The sequence below is a fragment of the Drosophila takahashii genome, chromosome 2R (genome assembly GCF_030179915.1).
Source record: "Drosophila takahashii strain IR98-3 E-12201 chromosome 2R, DtakHiC1v2, whole genome shotgun sequence".
Classification (NCBI taxonomy): Eukaryota; Metazoa; Arthropoda; class Insecta; order Diptera; family Drosophilidae; genus Drosophila; species Drosophila takahashii.
The window spans coordinates 7,667,312-7,689,706 of record NC_091679.1 but is presented as its reverse complement, the minus strand read 5'-3'; the positions used below and the strand labels follow the sequence as shown (position 1 = coordinate 7,689,706).

Sequence of the window (22,395 nt, the reverse complement as noted above, 5' to 3'; positions counted from 1 at the left end):
GCTTTGCTAATTTTCAGGGGTAAACATAGGTTACCAGCGCAAGACACCATATTCTTCCGATTCATTCGCGATAATATCGACATTGCCAAAGAATTTACTCAGGGTGGCCGCATTCTTGTGAAAGGACCTGGCCAATGAGTTAAATCCCCATGGTAGTCCATGTAAAACCGTTTGTAAGGATCTCCTCTGCGTCCTAGCCTCTCGCAGTTTATGCCTTCGCAAGTACTCTAGAGCAGACGGCATATTGGATATTGGACACCAACGGTTTTGGTCGGTTGGTTTCTAAACCAACCGTCCCCAAAACCGTCGACGGTTTCTGTGACACCCCTGAATAGCTTCAAAAGTGTGGGCGTTAGAGAGGGCTTGTGGGCGTTAGAGGGGGCTTGTGGGCGTTAGAGGGGGCACCTTTTTGAAACAAATTTGCGACAGACAGACAGACAGACAGACAGACAGACAGACAGACAGACAGACAGACAGACAGACAGACAGACAGACAGACAGACAGACAGAGAGACAGAGAGACAGACAGACAGACAGACAGACAGACAGACAGACAGACAGACAGACAGACAGACAGACAGACAGACAGACAGACAGACAGACAGACAGACAGACAGACAGACAGACAGACAGACAGACAGACAGACAGCCAGACAGACAGACAGACAGACAGACAGACAGACAGACAGACAGACAGACAGACAGACAGACAGACAGACAGACAGACAGACAGACAGACAGACAGACAGACAGACAGACAGACAGACAGACAGACAGACAGACAGACAGACAGACAGACAGACAGACAGACAGACAGACAGACAGACAGACAGACAGACAGACAGACAGACAGACAGACAGACAGACAGACAGACAGACAGACAGACAGACAGACAGACAGACAGACAGACAGACAGACAGACAGACAGACAGACAGACAGACAGACAGACAGACAGACAGACAGACAGACAGACAGACAGACAGACAGACAGACAGACAGACAGACAGACAGACAGACAGACAGACAGACAGACAGACAGACAGACAGACAGACAGACAGACAGACAGACAGACAGACAGACAGACAGACAGACAGACAGACAGACAGACAGACAGACAGACAGACAGACAGACAGACAGACAGACAGACAGACAGACAGACAGACAGACAGACAGACACCCAGACAGACAGACAGACAGACAGACAGACAGACAGACAGACAGACAGACAGACAGACAGACAGACAGACAGACAGACAGACAGACAGACAGACATTTACAGACATTACATTTGGACATCATCCGCATACAAGTGGATATTGCATTCAGACAACACATTGGGAAGGTCATTAACATATAAGGAAAACAATAAGGGACCAAGAACAGACCCTTGGGGTACACCACGATTCACATTTTCAAACGTAGAAGAGACGTTAGACAGTACAACGGATTGACGACGATTCTGTAGGTACGAAGACACCAGTTTAACAGAAGCTTTAGAAAACATGAACATGTTACGTAACTTGGCACAAAGGACATTATGGTTTACAGTATCGAAGGCTTTACTATAGTCCAGTAAAACTAAGAGTGTAATATTATTGTCGTCTATTTGTTCCCTTAGATCATCTGCAATTTTTAAAATAGCTGAGGTGCAGCTTCTGTTTTTCCTAAAACCTGACTGACAATTGTTTAGCGTTGCATTGTCAGACATAAACTTATTAATCTGATCAGCCATTAAATTCTCATAGACTTTTGAAAGATAGGGTAAAATGGAGATGGGCCTATAATCATTGTTTGATTTTGGAATTGGAATTATTTTAGCTGATTTCCAACAATCCGGGAATGTGGAGGCTGTCAATGCACTATTAAAAGTATGCGTTATGTATGGGAGAATTTTTGGCAGCAATATTATTATAAACTTTGGGTTTATGTTGTCGAGCCCAGTAGCGTCACTCTTAATTCTACGTATACTTTGTAGGACATCACTCTGGTTAACACAACGAAACCTAAACCTAATATCACAGCCTATTCCAGGTACAAATTGTGGGTTCAGGTACTTATTTTCAGAGATTTCAGGTACTGTGGTGTTTAAGAACTTTTTATTAAGATCATTAACATCTATTTCTTGCTCAGCTCGTGGTTTGGATTTGCATATTCCAAGGTTTTTGATTATTTTCCATGTCTGAGTAGTAGAAGCATTATTGAATTTACGGGAATAGAAATTTTTCTTGGCGGTTTGAGAAAGTTTGGTCACTTTTTGTCTCAATGCCTTAAACACCGCGTAGGCTTGAGGTGTCCTGTATCTCTTCCATTTATTGTACGCTTCGTCACGCTGTAGTATCGTGTCTTTTATGTTTTTATTGGACCATGGTTTTTCAGAAGGACGAATAACTTTTTGACGGGCAGGAACAAGACAGTTATATAAATAACAAATATTGTGTTGTAATAGGTTAACTTGTTCGTCAACTTCGGAAAGGGAATATATGTTATTCCAATTGCACAAGTTCCAAAAGGTCGTAATTGATACCTCTAAAATCCCTAAAAGCTATTGCATGGTCAAAATATTGTAGGTCAAGTGCATAAGTCAAGAATATTAAGTCATGTTTTGAAAAGGACGGGACAATAAGTTGGTCATATTTAGCTATTCTGTCTGTGTCAGACACAAAAAATAGGTCTAGGAGCGAGTTGCGAGTTTTGGTAAAATGTGTTGGGGATACGGAATTTACTAACTTCATTCCCAGCGATTTCATGTTTTCTGCAAGGTGGGACTCCCTTATAATGTCGCTATTAAAATCTCCTGTTATAATTACGTATGAATGATTTAATGACACGTCTGGGAAAATATTTAAAAAACTGCTCATAGTTAATCCGGCAATTTGGTCGGTATATACACCCAATTAGCAGTTTATCGGCATTTCTTCGACACACACAGTAGTAAATCTTTAAAGAAATGGGCGCAGGACACATTTTAAAATAGTTAGTGGGCGATTGTGGGCGTTAGAGGGGGCGTGGCGCTCGGCTGCAATAAACTTGCGCTGCGTAGGAGGCCCAAGAATATGTGTGGAAAATCTTAACCTTCTACCTTTTGTAGTTTCCGATATCTCAGCGTTCATACGGACAGACGGATATGGCTAGATCGACTCGGCTAGTGACCCTGATCAAGAATATATATACTTTATGGGGTCGAAAACGCTTCCTTCTAGCTGTTACATACTTTTGCACGAATACAATATACCCTTTTACTCTACGAGTAACGGGTATAATTAACTATTTTCACTTTTTCCAACAAATTTAAAAATGATGTGACCCTGCATCATATACTTGATAATACCAAAATGCAAAATGCAGATAAATTTGGTGTAAATTTCAAATGCAAAGTAGGGTCACACTTTGCCGCCGAATAAATATTTCGTTTAAACAATACTTTTCAGGGACCGTAATCATTAAAGGCTACGTATGTTATAGGTATATTATGCATTTTTCGTGTTATTAATACTACCAACACGAATTTTTATTTTTTAACAACACTTAAAAATGGATTAAGCCACGATCTGACGATCAATTTATTTTATTTCACAGAAAATGTTTAAAAATGTAAAAAACAATAATAGTTTTCTTTGTAATTTAATGTAATTCCTTGATAAATGTGATCAAATATTTTAATCGTCTTACCGTGGCTTAGGCCACGATCTGACGATCAAATTATTTTATTTCACAGAAAACAATAATAGCTTTTTTTGTAATGTAATATAATTCCTTGATAAATGTGATGAAATATTTTAATCGTCTTACCGTGGCTTTTCTCTATAACCTTGTTGAATCCCACATTCATTCTTATTATTATTTGTAAAAATTTTGAGTATAATAAATTAATGTTATGATTATAGACATTATGATAATAGTTAGGGGAGAGGTCTGTGGGTTGAGACGGTCTGTAAGTTGAGACACTCAATTTTCTCAAAACTTATCCACTAAAAAAATTGTTCTTATTTTTTTTTGTAGTCCTTTTTAGGGAAAACATTATAAGCCAGGCTCTAGCCAGATTAAAGCTGTGAGAGTCGTGTACCATTTTTCACCAAAAAAGTTTTTGTCTACTTTTTTCAAAATTCCATTTCAAATTAATAATGTCCTTAAATTAACTTGGTAAGAGATTTAAAACATTAGTATATTAACTGTTAACTAATTTTAAAAAAATCAGCTTAATGTGACAGTCAGAACAAAAGTTATTAGTTTTTTCCCGAAACATCCCATTTTGTGTAAGTTGAGACACTTTGAGCGTGTAAGTTGAGACACCCGTTTTTCATACAAAAAGGCCTTAGGCCAACAGAGGTCGCTTTCTGCCTAGTACCTTTCCTTGATATTAGGGGAAAAGTGAATGTTCAAAGAGCCTTTTGATTTTAATTGTTATTTGGTCTAATTTTTAAAAAAATGGTTGGGAAATGATTTGGGACGAACTAAAATTGATTAAATTAACATAAATAAATAGTTCCTTATAGCTTGGAGTACTTTTTGTGTGAGTATTATTGACTTTTAAAAGTGCCCCAACTTACAGACCTCTTTTTCAAAAGGTCGTTTTTTGGGACTTTTGAAAAAAAATTTTTTCAGTTTTCCCTAAGGAAAAAAATATTTTTTTTGTTTTTTATTAAGCTAATGACTAACCTTTTGATCAGTACCAAATACGTGAAGTTTCATAAGTGATTGTCGAAATGGCAGATTAAAAGCAAAAGGTGTACCAACCTACAGACCTCTCCCCTATATACAGTTGCGAAAAAAATAATAGCACCACTTCGTCACAGGTTCTTAATATTAAAGAAATATGTGGAAAGCGGGGATTTTTATATAAGAAGTGTTTTTTATTATCTTGATTAGTATTCCACCTATTTGGAAAAATTGATACGGATATCGAAAATATTGTCTACATATAATTTTTTCAGATTTTAAGAAAAAAAGTCAAAAAAAGGCCGAAAAAAATAATAGCACCACTTCCGTTTTCTTTAAATAAAACGTTACGATGCGCTAATATTCTTGTGTATCAAATAAAAACACCTCTTAACGAGGTAAAACACTAGTGACGATCGCACCTTCAACATACAAAAGTTCTGATATCAACATTTGTGACGAAAAATTATTACACTCCTCATTAAATAGACTTTCTAATATTTTCTCATTCGGCCCGCCCTAACAGACTATTCCAGCCTTTTTCCCTTCACAGGCATTTTCTATTGCAGCGTGCCGAATGAAAAATATTAGAAAGTCTATTTAATGAGGAGTGTAATAATTTTTCGTCACAAATGTTGATATCAGAACTTTTGTATGTTGAAGGTGCGATCGTCACTAGTTTTTTACCTCGTTAAGAGGTGTTTTTATTTGATATCAGAAGTTTTTGTTTGTTTACATTTGCTCTCATAGGAGCTAATATATACATTTAAATTTAAATTGGTCAATCATAATTTGTAAGCCATTGAATTTAAACAAATTAAGTTAAAAAGGCGTTTAAGTATTTCAAAATACCTTTTAAACGAGGTATAGCACATGTCGGTACCTTTAGTAGTGTAGAACTTACAAACTAACGAAATTTAGTCATTTTTAGCTTTTTCCCGCTAAAGTAGCGGCATTTTTCCAAAAGTCGTAGAACAAAAGATTCCTATATGGAACTCTTAAGTGCAAATTTACTGATTCCATGACCCTACAATACAGTTCGGATACCCTCACACAAAATTCAATACTCAGGAAGCTTTAGTTGTTCGAGCTGGCAAAAGTGGCTATTTTCGTATAAAAATAACTTTTAAACGTGACTTTTTACAGTAATATATACCAAAATTTAAGGAATCTCAAGGGCTATACAGTTTAAAGTTTTCAAGAAAATCGTTAGAGCCGTTTTTGAGAAAAATAAAAAAAAGCTAAAAAAAAAGTTTTAAAAAATTGTCTTTTGTTCATATCTTTTTAATTATTACATTTACACAAATGGCAAATAGAAGGCGTTTATAGCATTTAAAAATACCTTTCAAACAAGATGCAGCACAAGTCTGTATCTTTAGTAGTATAGAAGTTACGGTCTTCCGAATTTAAGCTATTTATAGCTGTTTTCCCGCTAAACTAGCGAGTTTTTCCAAAAGTGGTAGAACAAAAGTTTTTTGGACAAACTGACAAACAGAATTAAAATTTCATTTTGGGAAGAAGAAGAAAATCTTATTTTGGCTATAACTTTTGAACGGATTTCGACAAATGACCCCCCTTTGACGGGTATTTTCAAAAGGAATACAACTAAAACATTGCGAGGGGGCATTTATCCCCACCGGCCCCAACAGCTCCAAATTTCGAAATTTTCACATTTTCACTTTTACCGCTCTCTCTCCCAAGCCAATTGATTTTCTTAAAGTCTTGGTATGCAATCCTTTAAGTTTTTGCAATACCTTTCGATTGGTGTATTACTCATTACGATCGGACTATCACAGCAGATTTTCAATTTTGCGGCTATATAATAGTAGTCGCCTTCGCACACTCTCCTGGTGCGCTTCGTCACTACATGTACTGCCGTCCATAGTGATAAAGGATATATTTTATGAGATTTGACTAAAACTAACTTCCCCTGATATCCAGACATCAAATTGATTACCATTTGGCAATACAAGCCCATGTGAAAAATTTTCCAAGTCGGAAAAGAAAAATATTCAAAAAAGAAACATATTGGATGGAAAACGGTCATGAAAACCGGTTGGATTGGTTAGGTTTTGGATCATCTTCATTAAGAATGGCATAAACTTTGAAGAATAACACAGAAAAACCGAGTCCTGGCCCATTTTTCCTTCAAAAAGCGAATATTTTAATAGTTGGATAATGTTTCAATAAACAAATTTATAAAACATGCACTTAAAAAAAAATCCTATCCGAAATGCGAAACACATTTACAAGGGCATAGGGCTCGTCAAAAAAACTTACAAATGAATGCCCGCAAACTTATGAGAATGTGTGAAGGCAAAGTTAAATTGGGTAAGAAGAAATCCTTTTTATAAGTCATGTGTCTTCTAAACACCTAAATTGACCAAAAACATGGTACCAAAACATCCATTTATTGAGCATGGAGCTAGTATTAACATAGGCTTGTTTTTCCTTCTTGAAGTAAGATCAATACGGATGAATACATCGTTCATAAATCATCCTATGATGTAAATAGTAATACGGTAGTAATTCGTAGCTTAAACTGAATACAAAATACTTCTTAAATGAATCTTCACCAATAAAATCCGGCCAGGATCACGGTCAGGATAGCAAAGAAAGAGTTCGAAAGTACTCAGTCAGCAATATACAGTGACTTGTGTACTCGCTTGACCATAACACAACCAAAAATCGTCGAATTTTTTTTTTAAAGACAGTTTATACAGTTAATCTAAAACGTCTTAAATTATTTCCGAACAAAATTTGAAAATATATCATGACTTTTGGGCCCCAATTCCTTTATAGGTAGGGTCCTGACTTGTTTAATCGATAGTAAGTCATTATATCCAAAAATCGCAAAAGATATTTACACTTTAAACTTAGATTTACTTGTTAGCTACCGCCAACTAAAGATTAAGTTACCCATTTGTCATTTTTTTACCTTTTATTCTATTTTTAGAGAAGTGGTGCTATTATTTTTTTCGTACGTTTTTCCAGTTTTGCATAGATTTTCTTAAATAAGTCCAGAAACCTTTTATAAAGCTAACATTTTTTTTCATATTCAAATTATGTTTAGTCTTACTATTTAAAACCCGTTTTGAAAAGTTAAAAAAGTTAAAAAATGTGAGTAGGATGACTAGTTAAAATTTTTTTTGGGTAAGTGGTGCTATTATTTTTTTCACAGCTGTAGTTTAATTTATTTGATTAACAATTATTAATATTTTTTGAATATTTTTGAATATTATAAGTTGGTGATTTTTTTGTTAAAAAATATTATAATCGTAGTGCCACAGAAATTACACAGCGCGTAAGTGGCCTGATATTGATGCTACTTAGAAACCTAGAACTGCCAATTTGTCAAGTTTTTCATGTTTTTTTTAACAATAAGGGTTTGTGCTGGAAGTTTGCAACTTGGCATGTTGATTACATAGTTCTTATATAATTTAAACCAATTTTAATTTTTTTTGTATCTTTTAAAATGGCGGTCGTGTAAATTTTTTTGTCGGGCTTTTTTTATAAAAAGTAGGCCAGCTGCGGATCGTCTACAGGTCGCTGTGTAGATCTGATTTTTGTGAAACCAAATTTATTTTGTTGAGAAATAATGTAGAAACTGTCTGAACCTAACTTACATAGAATATTTCAAAAACTCTGGTTGGGGGCACTCTTTTAAAGTCAAAAATATATTATATATATTTTTATATTTATATATATTTTTATAATTTCAGTCAGATGTTTGCAACCAGTGTTTAAAATGCTGCAGTCGAAGTAGCAAAAGTCACATAATTTTTCATTTTTCTTGCTTCGACTGCCTGTTACTTTTGCTGCTGCTTCTGAAAAAGTCGGCAGTCGCAGTCGAAGCAAAAGCAAAATCCGAGCACTAACGACTGCTAGCTGCTGCTTCGACTGTTGCTACCGACTGAAAGCACCAGCACAGCAGAAGCTAAAAATCAGAAAGCAACGACTTGCTTTTGCTTCGACACACAGTGGCGCCTTGGGCCAAAAAACGTGCAATAAATCACTTTTTCGACTTTGTCCTAGAAAGTTGCGACCCATACCAATCGACAGGTAATTGATCCACTATTACAAATATGTAACCCTTTTTCAAATGAAATCAAATTTTTGTAAAAGTTGAACAATTTTTCACTTAAAAAAAACACACCGTTTATAGGTAATTTTTTGCACTTCCGGGGGGTTTTTCTTAAAAACTAGGCATCGAATCGCTTTGCTTCTTTTTTCCACGGATTGGTGTGTTAGTTAAGAGTAAAAAAAAAGTAAAACATATTGCAGTTTGCCATCCGCATCTCTTAGTTATGCGTTATTTGCGAAACGCCCATTTTTTCCATATTTTTCAACTTTGATGGAAAATAAAAAAAAAACTATTTAATACTATTTGGACTTTCTTCTTGATATTACGAAAGTTGTAGCTGCGTCCGCCTGCGTCCGCGGTTTTAAGAGCCAAAAAAGGGAAAAAAGTCATGGTCCCAGAAATTGCATATGGCGCAACCTTGTGAAAGATTTGTCCAAAACATGGTTTTAAAGTCCTGAAAATTTTATATGATGTTCAACAGCTCGATATAAGAAATTTTAGTTCTACCACTTTTGGAAAAACTCGCTAGTTTAGCGGGAAAACAGCTATAAATAGCTAAAATACGGAAGGCCGTAACTTCTAAACTACAGAAGCAACAGACTTGTGCTGTATCTCGCTTGAAAGGTTTTTAAAAAAGCTTTAAGCTCCTCGTATATGTAGTTTGTGTAAATGTAATATTGAAAAAGATATGCACAAAACAAATTTTTGTTTTAATTTTTTTGTTTAGCTTTTTTTATTTTTCTCAAAAACGGCTCATACGATTTTCTTTAAAACTTTAAACTGTATAGCCCTTGTATATATAGCCCTTCCTTAAATTTTGGTATATATCATGTTACTGTAAAAAATCACGTTTAAAAGTTATTCAGAAACGAAAATAGCCACTTTTGCCAGCTCAAAACAACTTACGCTGCCTAAGCATTGAATTTAGTATGTGCGAATCCAAACTGTATTCTAGGGTCATGGAATCTCAACCTTGTCACAGAGTTAGAATCTAGTAATTATAGTCCAGAAATGTTAAGTCTATTGGATTTACCAAGTTTACCAAATTGTGACCATTATTTCAAAAAACATGAAATATAAAAATTTTTATTTTTAAAAAAAAACTTCAACTTTTTTTTTTTTTGTTTTTTTAGTTTTTAAAAAATAAAAAATAAAAAAATAAAATAAAAAAAAAAAAATTTAAAAAAAAAAAAAAAAATTTTTTAACCCCAATTTTTTTTTTTTTTTAAATTACAACATAAAAAAACAAACTAAAAAAAAAACAAAAACTTTTTAAAAAAAGTTTTTTTTGTCGGAAAAAAATGGATATGTTTTTAAATTCTGACTTTGCCGATTTGTAAGTACGCCTCTGCCACGCCCACTTCGTCTCAAGCAATAATTTGAAAGGTGGATCAATTATCTATCATTTGCCGTTTACATCATTCAATTATCTTCACTGGTTCAAAAGTTATGATTTATTACCAAAAAAAAGTCAAAAGGCGCCAATGTGCGACAGTCGTTAGTGCTCGGATTTTGCTTTTGCTTCGACTGCGACTGCCGACTTTTTCAGAAGCAGCAGCAAAAGCAGGCTAAATGAAAATTCAGACAGTTTTGTAAACACTGGTTCAAATTATAAGTACAGTTAACATTAACATTTGTGAAAATTCTTTTGATCACCCCTGTATATTATAATTATTATAATATCTAATTATTTTTGATATTTTCAGAAGACCGGCTTTCAAAAAATGGATAGCTAAGACCTGCAATCGGCCCAGCGAAAACCGGGAATGCTTTAGGTTTTATCAATTTTTAATTCCACTGCTTCAATTGTAAATATTATTAATAAATACACATATTACATGAAAAAATGTTTTTTTATTGTGGGAAATCAGATACTGCCAGGGACCCTAACTGTTATGAGTTTTATGTTAAAAATCACTTTTTAACAGTTATTTTCGGATTCGTAAAGTAAAACTCAAAGAATAACTGTTATTTTTTGAGTTTTATAATAAAAGTTGATAAACAACCAAAATAAAACTCAAACTTAATTTATGGCGATTTTGTGAGTAAAACAAATTAAAAAAAAATATAGTTATGCAATATGCACGGTTGGCTTTTTTTTTTAAAGATTTCTAGTAAGTTATATAAAACTCGGTGAGCATGTTTTTTCAATTATTTAATTTTTTTTTAAATGTCAAGGAAATAACTGTTATACATAAAAATCAACAAATAACAGTTATTTTGGATAAACTTCCGTTTAGCTCCTACGCCCAATTTTTTTTAAAACTTTCCATATTGACGTGTTTTTGGGTCCTGATTACGGGAAATATAGTCAAAGTTGTCGCAAAAACCGGTATCATGGAAAATAACGGTAAAAACTGTTTTTCGCAAATATATTCGATTATATTAACTTAATCAACAAGTTAGGTAAGGAGAAATGAAAGGTATTAAAAAAATGAATAATTTATGTTACATACATTTTTTCTGTAAAACTAATAGTTTTCGTTAAAAGCGGCGATTTTTGAGAAAAAAAAAATTTTTACTGGCGACATTAGAAATGCCTTTTTTATCATTATTTTTTTTTTATAGTTTGAATTTTATTTTGTTTTGTTACCTTTTTATACTTTGAATTTTATTTTGTTTTGTTACCTTTATTTTTAACCACGACAACTAAAATGCTCGATCCAACTTTTATATTTAGCTTATACTTTTCATTTAGACTTTATTATTTTAATTTCGTGTTTTTAAAAATGTAATTCCGTTCTCGTGTTTTGCTCGTACCATCACTACAACATCGAGTGATATCGATATTATTATCGACACATCGATATAACAACAACCTTTCTTGCGACATATCATGCAAGTGCGCTCCAACGGTTTTTATACCCTCGTAGAGGGTATTATAATTTCAGTCAGATGTTTGCAACGCAGTGAAGGAGACGTTTCCGACCACATAAAGTATATATATTCTTGATCAGCACCAATAGCCGAGTCTATCTAGCCATGTCCGTCTGTCCGTCTGTCCATCTGTCCGTCTGTCCGTTTCTATGCGAACTAGTCTCTCAGTTTTAAAGCTATCGCGATGAAACCTTCCCGAAAGTCTACTTTCTATTGCAGGTAGTACATATGTCGGAGCGAGCCGGATCGGACCACTATATCTTAAGGCTACCATAGGAATATTCAAACAAATATAAGAAAATTCATTGTAACTTTGTAGGAAGTAGGCGTTTTGATTCTTGACTACTTAAAAACAAAATTTAAATAAATAGAAACGCTGAATCTGGAATCTCTGGAACTGCACCGAGTGAGCATTACTTTATCTGCAAGGGTATATAAGCTTCGGCTGGCCGAAGTTAGCTTCCTTTCTTGTTAACTATATCTTTACCTAAGTTAATCTCTTATAACAACTGAACAGAGGGTAAATGATCGGCCATGGCAAACCAGTCATAATTTCTGGAGAGATCCTTTAATTTTGTGCGGAGACCTAATAATGGTAATTACTCTTATTATTATTCCTGGTCTTACATTCATATCTAAATTATTTTTGATATTTTCAGAATACAGACAAGAAATGGATATCTAAGAACTTCATTCGGCCAAGCAAAACCCGGGAATGCTTCAGGCATTACAAATTTTTAGTTCCAATGCTTCGATTGTAAATATTATTAATAAATACACAAACAAATATTACAAAAAACATGATTTTTATTGTGGAAAATCAGATACTGCAAAGCAGTGCAAAACCAAAACTGCGAGGGTCTGGAAAAACCAAAACTGGGAGGGTGTAGAAAAGCAGATATTGCAAGTGGTGGAAAACCATAACTGGGTACGTGTGGAAAATCTATAATGCGGGAAGTCGAAAAACCAGTGGATTTTGTCCTGCATTCTTCTGCCAGAGATCCAGATAGAAACCTCATTTCCCCCTTACTTTTTGTGTCACCCCCGTGTATTTTGAAACCAGAGATGGAAGAAATGTAAGGGGTGAATGAGGTTTTGTCCCTTCCGCTTCTATGGAGAAACCTCTTCAAAATATGTTATTTTCCAGAGGAATTTTCCCAGTGGGTAGCGTTAAAAGAAAAGGGTATGTACGATTTTCGTGACGGTCATGAATCCATGAATCGGTTTTACTACGTCCCCGAAAATCCATAACGCGCCTAAAAAAGTTTCACTTCAAAAACCGGTCAACAGTTATTTGCATGCTTTAATACATAGTGGTTTGAATAAGCTGTGAGAATTGTACATCAGTCTCAACTTGATGCGGCAAACAAAAATTGTTTTTACGCCTCGATTAAGATTTGAGTGTATCTTGACATACTAAAGGATAAATGAATTAAAAATTAAAGGATCTTGAAATATTAAAAATTAATTTTTGATTTAACTAAAGAAATGACCGATGGGAAATGCGTATTTTTTCGTTTAAGCTCATCCAGAGCTGTCGAGGGCTTAAGATTATGAATCAAAGGAGTCTTAACATTACCACAAAACAAAATTGGAAATCAACAGTACGAAAAAATGCTCGAAAACACAATAGTTTTAGACAAAACTACGCAAAAAGAGCTCCTTAAAGGCCCGGAGTAGTTTTTACTTGGCGACAACAACAAAAGGCATTGCATCCATGTAAAGTTAACTTCAAATTGTTGGTAAACAAAAGGGTAATCATGCCAAATTAAAAAAAAAAAGTTATTGGCCCCTATGTTAATTTATTCGATTTTTTTGTTGCCTTTTATATTAATAATTAATTCATAAAAAATATTTGTAAAATATAAAAAAAATTATAACATTTTTATACACTAATGTGTATCATCATAGATGTATTCTGCGTTTAAATTATTTTGATAACATGTTTTATTTAGTTTTTATGGGCTGTTAAAGTTTTTGGTGTAGACTAGTCGAAATAAGCTGTGAACCACTGTAAGCTGTAAACCAACGTATGGAAGTAAGTGTATATGTCCCTATAATCACAAAACGGAGGTCAAAAATCCGTTATTATGGCTATTGTTTTTATACCCTTGCAGAGGGTATTATAATTTCAATCAGATGTTTGCAACGCAGTGAAGGAGACGTTTCCGACCACATAAAGTATATATATTCTTGATCAGCATAGCCGAGAGCATCTAGCCATGTCCGTCTGTCCGTTTCTATGCGAACTAGTCCCTCAGTTTTAAAGCTATCGCGATAAAACCTTCCAAAAAATCTTTTTTCTATTGCAGGTAGTAACATACAGTTTGTCAAGTAATTGTTTGCAAAAGGCAAAATGGCATAGAAATTCGTTTTTAGATGGGAAATGTACAAGCAAATACTACATTTTTTAATTTTTTTCTTTTGAAATGTTGTTTTTTAAACTATTATCTTTCCGATTGCATCAAAACATTTTCATTTTTCATCCTTAAACACCCAAAAAAACAAGAAAAACTTAAAAATTGCAAATATTCGGCTGTCAATTAATTGTTTGCAAAATGCAAACAATTATTTGACTTATAGCTATATCTTGAAAACGGCTTAAGTTATTGTACTAATTTTTCGTGGTGCCTGCCCCGGAATTGACCGTCTAAGGACATTTTTAATTATACTTTTTAAGGATTTTTCCAAAAAACTTTTGTAGGTGATTTGTATGGTGATGGCATTTTTGACGCAGTTTTCTTCCGTTTTGGGCGGTAAAATCGGCAAAATGTGATGCTATTTTTGGCAATTCCCCTAAAGGAATGTCCAACGAAAAGTCCTGCATCATTTTTTCCGATTTTTCGCGATTTTTCGCCTGCGGCGCAGTGCACTACTAAAACCTGGAACATTAAGTCAATGGTGGTGCGGAAGTGTTCATTAAAACTATTTAAATTCAAAAAATTCTACATTTTTTTTATAGGAACTCATTTAAACAATTAAATAAATTAAGCCGGATCGGACCACTATATCTCCCATAGGAATAATCAAAAAAAATAATAGAAAAACCATTGTCTCTTTGTAGAATGTAGGCGTTTTGATTTTTATACCCTTGTAGAGGGTATTATAATTTCAGTCAGATGTTTGCAACGCAGTGAAGGAGACGTTTCCGACCACATAAAGTATATATATTCTTGATCAGCACCAATAGCCGAGTCTATCTAGCCATGTCCGTCTGTCCGTCTGTCCGTCTGTCCGTCTGTCCGTTTCTATGCGAACTAGTCTCTCAGTTTTAAAGCTATCGCGATGAAACTTTCCCGAAGGTCTTCTTTCTATTGCAGGTAGTACATATGTCGGAGCCAGCCGGATCGGACCACTATATCTTAAGGCTCCCAAACAAATATAAGAAAATTCATTGTAACTTTGTAGGAAGTAGGCGTTTTGATTCTTGACTACTTAAAAACAAAATTGAAATAAATCGAAACTCTGAATCTGGAATCCCTGGAACTGCACCGAGTGAGTATTATTTTATCTACAAGGGTATATAAGCTTCGGCTGGCCGAAGGTAGCTTCCTTTCTTGTTGACAATGTAAAAACAACATTTTAAGTAGGCATATCTGCAAGGGTATATAAACTTCGGCTGGCCGAAGTTAACTTCCTTTCTTGTTAATTACATCAATACCCAAAACTAACCGGCTTACGTATGTACAGTGGCTCACAGCTTATTTCGTGCAGAGGTAAACTTAAAAATCAAACTCGTATAGCTAACAAACTATACGATAATTTACCAATATTTAAATGCAGTTAAGTTAGGTAGTATTCTGGCCCTTATTAACCCACTTCTTTATTTTTAGATTCCATAGAATAACACTTAAAATTTAAAAAACTAAAATCATTGACTTTTGAATGTCACAGCTTATTTCATGCTAAACTTTAAAATTATTATTATTTGTAAATTATGGTTAAAAATGTGTTTTTTTTATTTCTACATTGAAGCGCCTATTATTAACATTTTTTTTTTTGGAATTTTAATTATGTCAAATACACTAAAAAAAAAATATACATGTTGTTAAATTTACTATACATTTTTAATAATTTTAAGTCTGTTCCGTTTCAGATACTATTGTACAGGATGCATTTTGGGCCTATTGGTACCACTTAATTCCATCGTAAGAAGCGTTTGATCATGGATAGTTGAGAACTGGGTCCTTGCTCAATAAATTCTGCAAATTTGGTATACATTTTTCGACATTTTTAATACGAAAATATACATTTAAGCATTTTAATTGATTTTATTATTTTTTTTTGCATGTAACTTTTTTTTTAGTGTATTTGACATAATTAAAATTCCAAAAAAAATTGTTAATAATAGGCGCTTTAATGTAGAAATAAAAAAAAAAACCAAAGCACGCAAATAACTGTTAACCGTTTTTTTCCTTACGCTCTACTCCCGAGAACAACCGAAAAATAGCATGCCCCTCTTTCTCTCTCTGCGCAGCACACTTCGTTTCCTTTCGTTTTGGTTTTCGGTTGAGCCTTTTACGTTGAGCTGTTCGTGAGACGCTCTGTTACGAACCTCGTTCAATGAGAGATACGAATGTCGCTCGCACAGGGAGACTTATTAAAAGACCGATTGACTGAAAAAGTCATCGCAAAAAGTCTTTTCACTAATACAACTATACAATGTATTCCCTTTGAAAGTACGTGCGAGTGAAAGGGAGAGCAATATCGCCCAAGCACCCCTGTAGTTCTCAAGGGGGCCGGTGGCACTTTCGGGGTAGAAAAGGGATCGACCACCCAGTGGTCCCTTAAGGGTCAATAAGTGGCGTGTGTATTTTTTACAAGAGCAAAAGAGTTATCGGAGAGTGAACACTTCTATGTGAACACTTCTATATGAGTTAAAAAAATTGTAAAATGAAATTTTTGACAAGTTTATAATGATTTTAATAACGAATACAACTTTATTTTGTTTATATAAAAAACAAATTTAAAAAAAGTTAAAATAATCAAATAAAAACTTAATAATGAGATAAAATAAAATAATAAATGATAGAATTTTATTTCTTTTTATATTATTTATATTTAATAATGAGCAATTTAGCTGCAGCAATATTTTTAACAATAGCGGTGGTTCAGTAGCAAAACGTTTTCTTTCCTTCCATAACAAGCGGACTTTATTGGTGCTTAGATATGTAAAATAAATATATAAGTACCTAATTTTATATACATAGAACTAAACAAAAATAATATTAGCGAATGTTTTTATTGCCATCGATTATACGATATCGGTAGTAATCGCAATATTAAACGTAACGGATTGCCATAACTACCCAATCCCGCTACCATCACTAACCCAACGTTTGCGCCAAATTTTGTAAACATTGTATTTAATTTGTCTTATTGTACATTTAAAGTGTTATATTTTGTTGTGATCTGAAGTGTCGTCAACAGGTGAGTAACACCATGAGTTGTGCAAGTGAAATACCTAATAATGTGTGATATTCAGCCATGAACAGCAACAGGCACATTCGTCGATTTGTTAAAGAGGAGAAGGAGAAATAGTAGTGCAAAGGACTCCCACGTAAGTCTTTTTTCTTTGATATAAATATTTTAGGGACATTTTCTTCCTTTTTAGATTAAAGCCATGAGATCGTTGTTGCTGCCAGAAGGGGGTTTAAAAAACTTGCGGAGGGTTCTCACGGATGAGTTTGTTGTGGGATTTAATGTTAAAGGCTTTTCTGGAAAAAAAAGCCGTTATTTTTATAACTGTATTTTTTATAATACACTTAGTTTCTTGATTCAATTTCAATCTATTTACTTAGAATGCCATCTGTCTTTAATCCTATTTCTTTCTGTCTTTTTCTGCTTTTCACTTTTAAAACATGGTTTGATGTAAATAGGCTTGTATAACAAAATCTAAAAATATATATTTAAACCCATGCAGAGGGAATTATAATTTAGTCCAGAAGTTTGTTACGCAGTAAAGGAGACCTTTTCAAACCTATAAAGTAAATCCATTTAACCATGTCCGTCTGTCTGTCGGTTCAAGTTTCAAAAGCGTGAAATAAGTCTACATTTAACTGTTGGTTATTCTTATTTTATATTTATGCTTTTCTAGTCACAATTTTATTCCTGAAAGCTGCAAGGGTATTAAAACTTTGGCTTGCCGAAGTTAGTTTCTGTTCTCATTTTATTTTAAAACACTAAAATCTTATTTCTTTTTAGATATTGTTTCAGAATCTGGTAATGCAGAAATATTGATTCCCAAGGCAATTCAATTGCAAAAGAAACGATTTTTTAAAAATAAATCCAAATCAAATAATAACAACAATGAGGAACTCAACAAAAACGTGTCAGCAGAGGAATTTGTTCAATAAATATAAATTAAAAAAATAGAAAAATTGTCTACTTATAATACAATAAATTAATTTAACAAAAAGTATTTTTTCTTGGGAAGTTTCATAGCATTCAGCTTTTTTGGTATTGAAAACACCAACCCCATTTCATACCCCTTTTCGCCACAAAAGGGACCGATAGGTGGTCCCATTTAATACCCCTTTTCGCCACAAAAGGGACCGATAGGTGGTCCGATAGATGGTCCGATAGGTGGCCCCTTTTGTGGCGAAAAGGGGTATAATATGGGACCACCTATCGGTCCCTTTTGTGGCGAAAGGTAATGCAGAACTTCGCCATATGACCACCGCCTAGGACATGCCGTGGTAAAAGTGGATAGAAATTTACATTGCGGGTGGTATGAGCGGGAGTTAGTCCCAAGCCCCCGGTGTATGGCGATTTCGCTAGTTCGGGACCAGTCCCGGCGAACTACAGGGACGTTAACGTTAACACATGCGCAAAAGACTTTTTGAAACGTCGTTCAGGAGCAATCGGTCTGTAAGCGAGCTGAGCAAAAGAAAGCCGAAAAAACTGCTCGTCGGCTGAGTGCGAGCAAAATTTCTGTACGAACAATTCAATCGGTTGCTCTCTGATTGTTTGCTCAAAGTCTCAGAAAAAAACAGTTATTTGGGGACCGCACGAATCGGTCAACAGTTATTTGCGAGCTATGAAAAAAACACATTTTTAGCCATAATTTACAAATAATAATAATTTTAAAGTATTGCACGAAATAAGCTGTGAGATTAAAAAAGTCAATGATTTTAGTTTTTTTTAATTTTAAGTGTTATTCTATGGAATCTAAAAAAAAAGAGGTCGGTTAATAAGGGTCAGAATACTACCTAACATAACTGCATTTAAATTTTGGTAAATTAACGTATAGTTTGTTAGCTATACGAGTTTGGATTTTAAGTTTACCTCTGCACGAAATAAGCCACTGTATGTACAGTGGCGGACAAAAGTCTACATACGACCCCCTTTTTGGGAGTTTTCCCACTCCTTTAGCTTTTACAGAAAAAGTAATGATGCCATATTGTTTTAAATGTTATTATTACCCAAAAACCAAAATTTCATTCTTATACAACAAAAACTTAAAGAGCTATAAACAAAAAACCTAAAAATGGCACTGACAAAAGTCTACATACGATTTTTTACATAGAACTTTCGAAATTTTTGCTTCAAAATTTCCCAATCCTGGTCTATAATTCTTATGTACCGGCTTAGTGGTGGTGAAAATAATTGACAAGGAGCATAATTCAGCAGCCAATCCTTCACGATATGCGGCGTATGCCTAGGATCGTTATCCTGTTGGAAGGTCCAGCTCGTTTTAAGGCATTATTTGTACCCAGATGTTTTCAAAATGTGTTCTAATATGGTCTTATATGACGAAGACCAAATTTCCTACTCCCGAGCCTTCAACTGATCCCCACATAATGACACTCCCCCCGAAGTGATTTTTGGTCCAAAATAGTTCTGTGGTGGGATTATGGTGGGAAAGTCATGGTGTGGGGGTCAGTTGAAGCCTCGGGAGTAGGAAATTTGGTCTTCGTCGAGGGCATTATGGTTCCTTCTTAGTATGTTGTTGTTTCTGTTTATGTAAAAGCTAAAGGAGTGGGAAATCTCCCAAAAAGGGGGTCGTATGTATACTTTTGTCCGCCACTGTATACTTTCGTACAAATGATAAAATACATTTTTGTGACATCCCCGAACTTACGTGTTGCATAGTATTTTCTTGAACAAACTGAGGCTCGCCGTCCTGGAGTATATGCATAAAAATTTTTAATGAGTTTTCTAAAAAAGACGGGTATGCTGGGCTTTGCATTATTATTTCAAAGTGTTCACTAAGTTCTTGTGTAGCTTTAAGCTTAAGTTCTTCCTTTGTAGAAGAATCATTAAGAATACTTAAATAATTTCGGTACGTATTTACCGGAACACTTTCTATTACCGACATTGTTATACATCAATTTTTAAGACTTCTTAACCACTTGTAAACCGGCATAAACAATGCAGAATACGGAAGCTGATTATTTGCCAGATATGTACATTCCCTAGAATTGAAATTATAAATAGGAACACAAAAATTTCGTTCTAGTATCGTAAAGGATCATAATATGATTTTCACACACAGCCGAAGACTGTGCAATAGTCCGGATTTTAAATGGATGTGGTTATAGCCTCTTTGCATACAGTCCATCCGCGTGAAACGGTTGGAATTTTTGACAAATGTGAAACTCGTGTTCCCACAGTGCACCATCCACATCCGATAACAGCTTATTTGAATAGCAGTTGCTCATCTCAACATTGCACTATGGAGCATATGACCTGTATTTTTTACATTAATTAATATTGATGCCGAAATATTTAAAAATATCGTATCGATGATATTTTTATTGAAACAAAAAAATCAAAATGATATTTGATATATCAGATATTTTTGATATTTTTGTTTTATTATTATTTTTTTTAATTTTAAGCTGCATAATGCGGAGCACCCGACTATAGCGTTCATCTTGTTTTTACTGCGTTTTCTTGGATTCTGAATGCTATGCATTTTAACTTGCCAAAAAATAAATTTTAACTGCGCTCATATTTCACTTGTGTATTTTTTCTTCTCCCGATGAAAAGTGAAACCACAAAATTATCAAAATAATGTGCAAAACAAAATCGATGATATCTGATAATTATTAAAAAAAAATATCACGATAAAAATATTTATTTTTTCGTAAAAAATATCGATAAATTGATATTTTGATATATTTTCGACATCCCTATTAATTAACATTCCAACATTTTTTTTAAATACCCCATTATTTCTATAAGCCATTGTACCTTACAAATTCGTAATGATATTTTTCTGAAGTGAAACTTCTTTAGGCGCGTTATGCATTTTCGGGGACAGAGTAAAACCAATTCATGACCGTCACGAAAATTTTCTTCTCCCCTATCACCGTTGACAATCGTTCTTTTTGTACTCTTCTTTCCTCTCTTCGCTCTGTGACAGGTTTGGGCACTGTTTGTGAATCGTCACTGTGAAGGAAGTAAGAAAAATAATTTTAAAAATTCCAAAACAATTCACAAAAACCTGATGAGTGTCCTAAAAATTCGGGACATAAGGTGTCTTTGGAGCATAAATGCATTGTAGAAGAAAATATTTTTATTTAATTTTTAAACGCTGTTCACAAATGAAGATTTTTAAATTTTGCTGTGACTTTAAAATTTTGAATGCGCCCACCTCCTCGTGTAGTTCTGATTGATTGAATTTTTCAAAACGACCGTATATAAAAGACATGTAACTATTTAATTCCGAAAAGATTACCAAAATTGGTTGACCACTCGTGAAGACATATCCCAAAAGACGAAGAAAATTTGTAATTTTCTTAAATTAAAGATACCGCAAATACCAGAGCTGATGTACTATAGGCGTAGTGCCAACTTATGCTTAGAAAAGCCTCATTTATCGAAATAAAATAGTGGCAGGCCTGGACACCGACCCATTTTACATTTTGTCGGCCTGTGTAATTATTAATTTTAAACTCGTCAAATTTTGCATTGGCTGAAAGGAAATGAATAATTTTATTCGTAATACGAATTTCGTATTTAAGCACTAGGGATGTCGAACATATATAAAAATATCAATATATCGATATTTTTTACGAAAAAATACACATTTTTATCGTGATATTTTTTTTTAATAGTTATCAGATATCATCGATTTTTTTTTGCACATTATTTTGATAATTTTGTGGTTTCACTTTTCATCGGGAGAAGAAAAAATACACAAGTGAAATATGAACGCTGTTAAAATTTATTTTTTGGCAAGTTAAAGTGCATAGCATTCAGAATCCAAGAAAACGCAGTAAAAACAAGATGAACGCTATAGTCGGGTGCTCCGCCTTATGCAGCTTAAAATTAAAAAAATAATAATAAAATAAAAATATCAAAAATATCTGATATATGGATATATTTTTTTATATATCAAATATCATTTTGATTTTTTGTTTCAATAAAAAATATCATCGATACGATATTTTTAAATATTTCGGCATCCCTAGCATAAACACACATTGTGTGTATGTATTGTATTGTACATGTATTGTACAAATCAAAGCATCCCAGTCGGAAGTTTTGGAGTGGTCGGTTTTCGGAATGCATCCGGCTCGCATCTTTGTCCACAGTAAAAATGCGATACAATGTTGGACAGCATCCAGAATGCATTCTAGATGCAACCCAAGTCATCACTCCCCTATAGGTTCTTTTGGAAGGCAAAAAGGGTGCGGACCGTTCAATCGTACCTTCTCTTATGTCGCAGCCGAACACTTGCCGAAACCCGAACGCTTGCCGATCGGTCGTTTTTTTTTCAATCGATGCAATTATAGCATCTATCGGAATGCATCCGGAATGCATC

General features: G+C 34.1%; 1 protein-coding gene and 1 long non-coding RNA gene across 15 annotated transcripts in view; one reads left to right on the top strand and one right to left on the bottom strand.

Moving 5' to 3' along the window:
* Nipped-A (Transcription-associated protein Nipped-A) overlaps positions 1-20,041 on the bottom strand; it is a 520,496-nt gene extending 500,455 nt beyond the window's left edge. For 4 of the 12 annotated variants that reach the window (XM_070213827.1, XM_070213829.1, XM_070213828.1 and 1 more), the window contains exon 1: positions 19,705-20,038. In XM_070213827.1, the coding sequence (XP_070069928.1) occupies positions 19,705-19,941 (237 nt within the window). In that variant the 5' untranslated portion in view covers positions 19,942-20,038. Of the gene's footprint in view, positions 1-19,704 lie in introns of all 12 variants that reach the window. The other 8 variants (XR_011418193.1, XM_070213840.1, XM_070213830.1 and 5 more) reach the window with 7 other exon arrangements.
* On the top strand, positions 16,932-18,039 carry LOC138912634 (uncharacterized). 3 transcript variants are annotated; one of them, XR_011418195.1, is made up of 4 exons: positions 16,932-17,051; positions 17,107-17,181; positions 17,236-17,771; positions 17,826-18,039. It is a non-coding gene; the product is annotated as an uncharacterized lncRNA (long non-coding RNA). The 3 variants fall into 3 exon arrangements; XR_011418196.1 differs by lacking the exon at positions 17,236-17,771; XR_011418194.1 differs by lacking the exon at positions 17,826-18,039 and having other exon boundaries at positions 17,236-17,811.
* Positions 20,042-22,395: the final 2,354 nt, after the last annotated feature.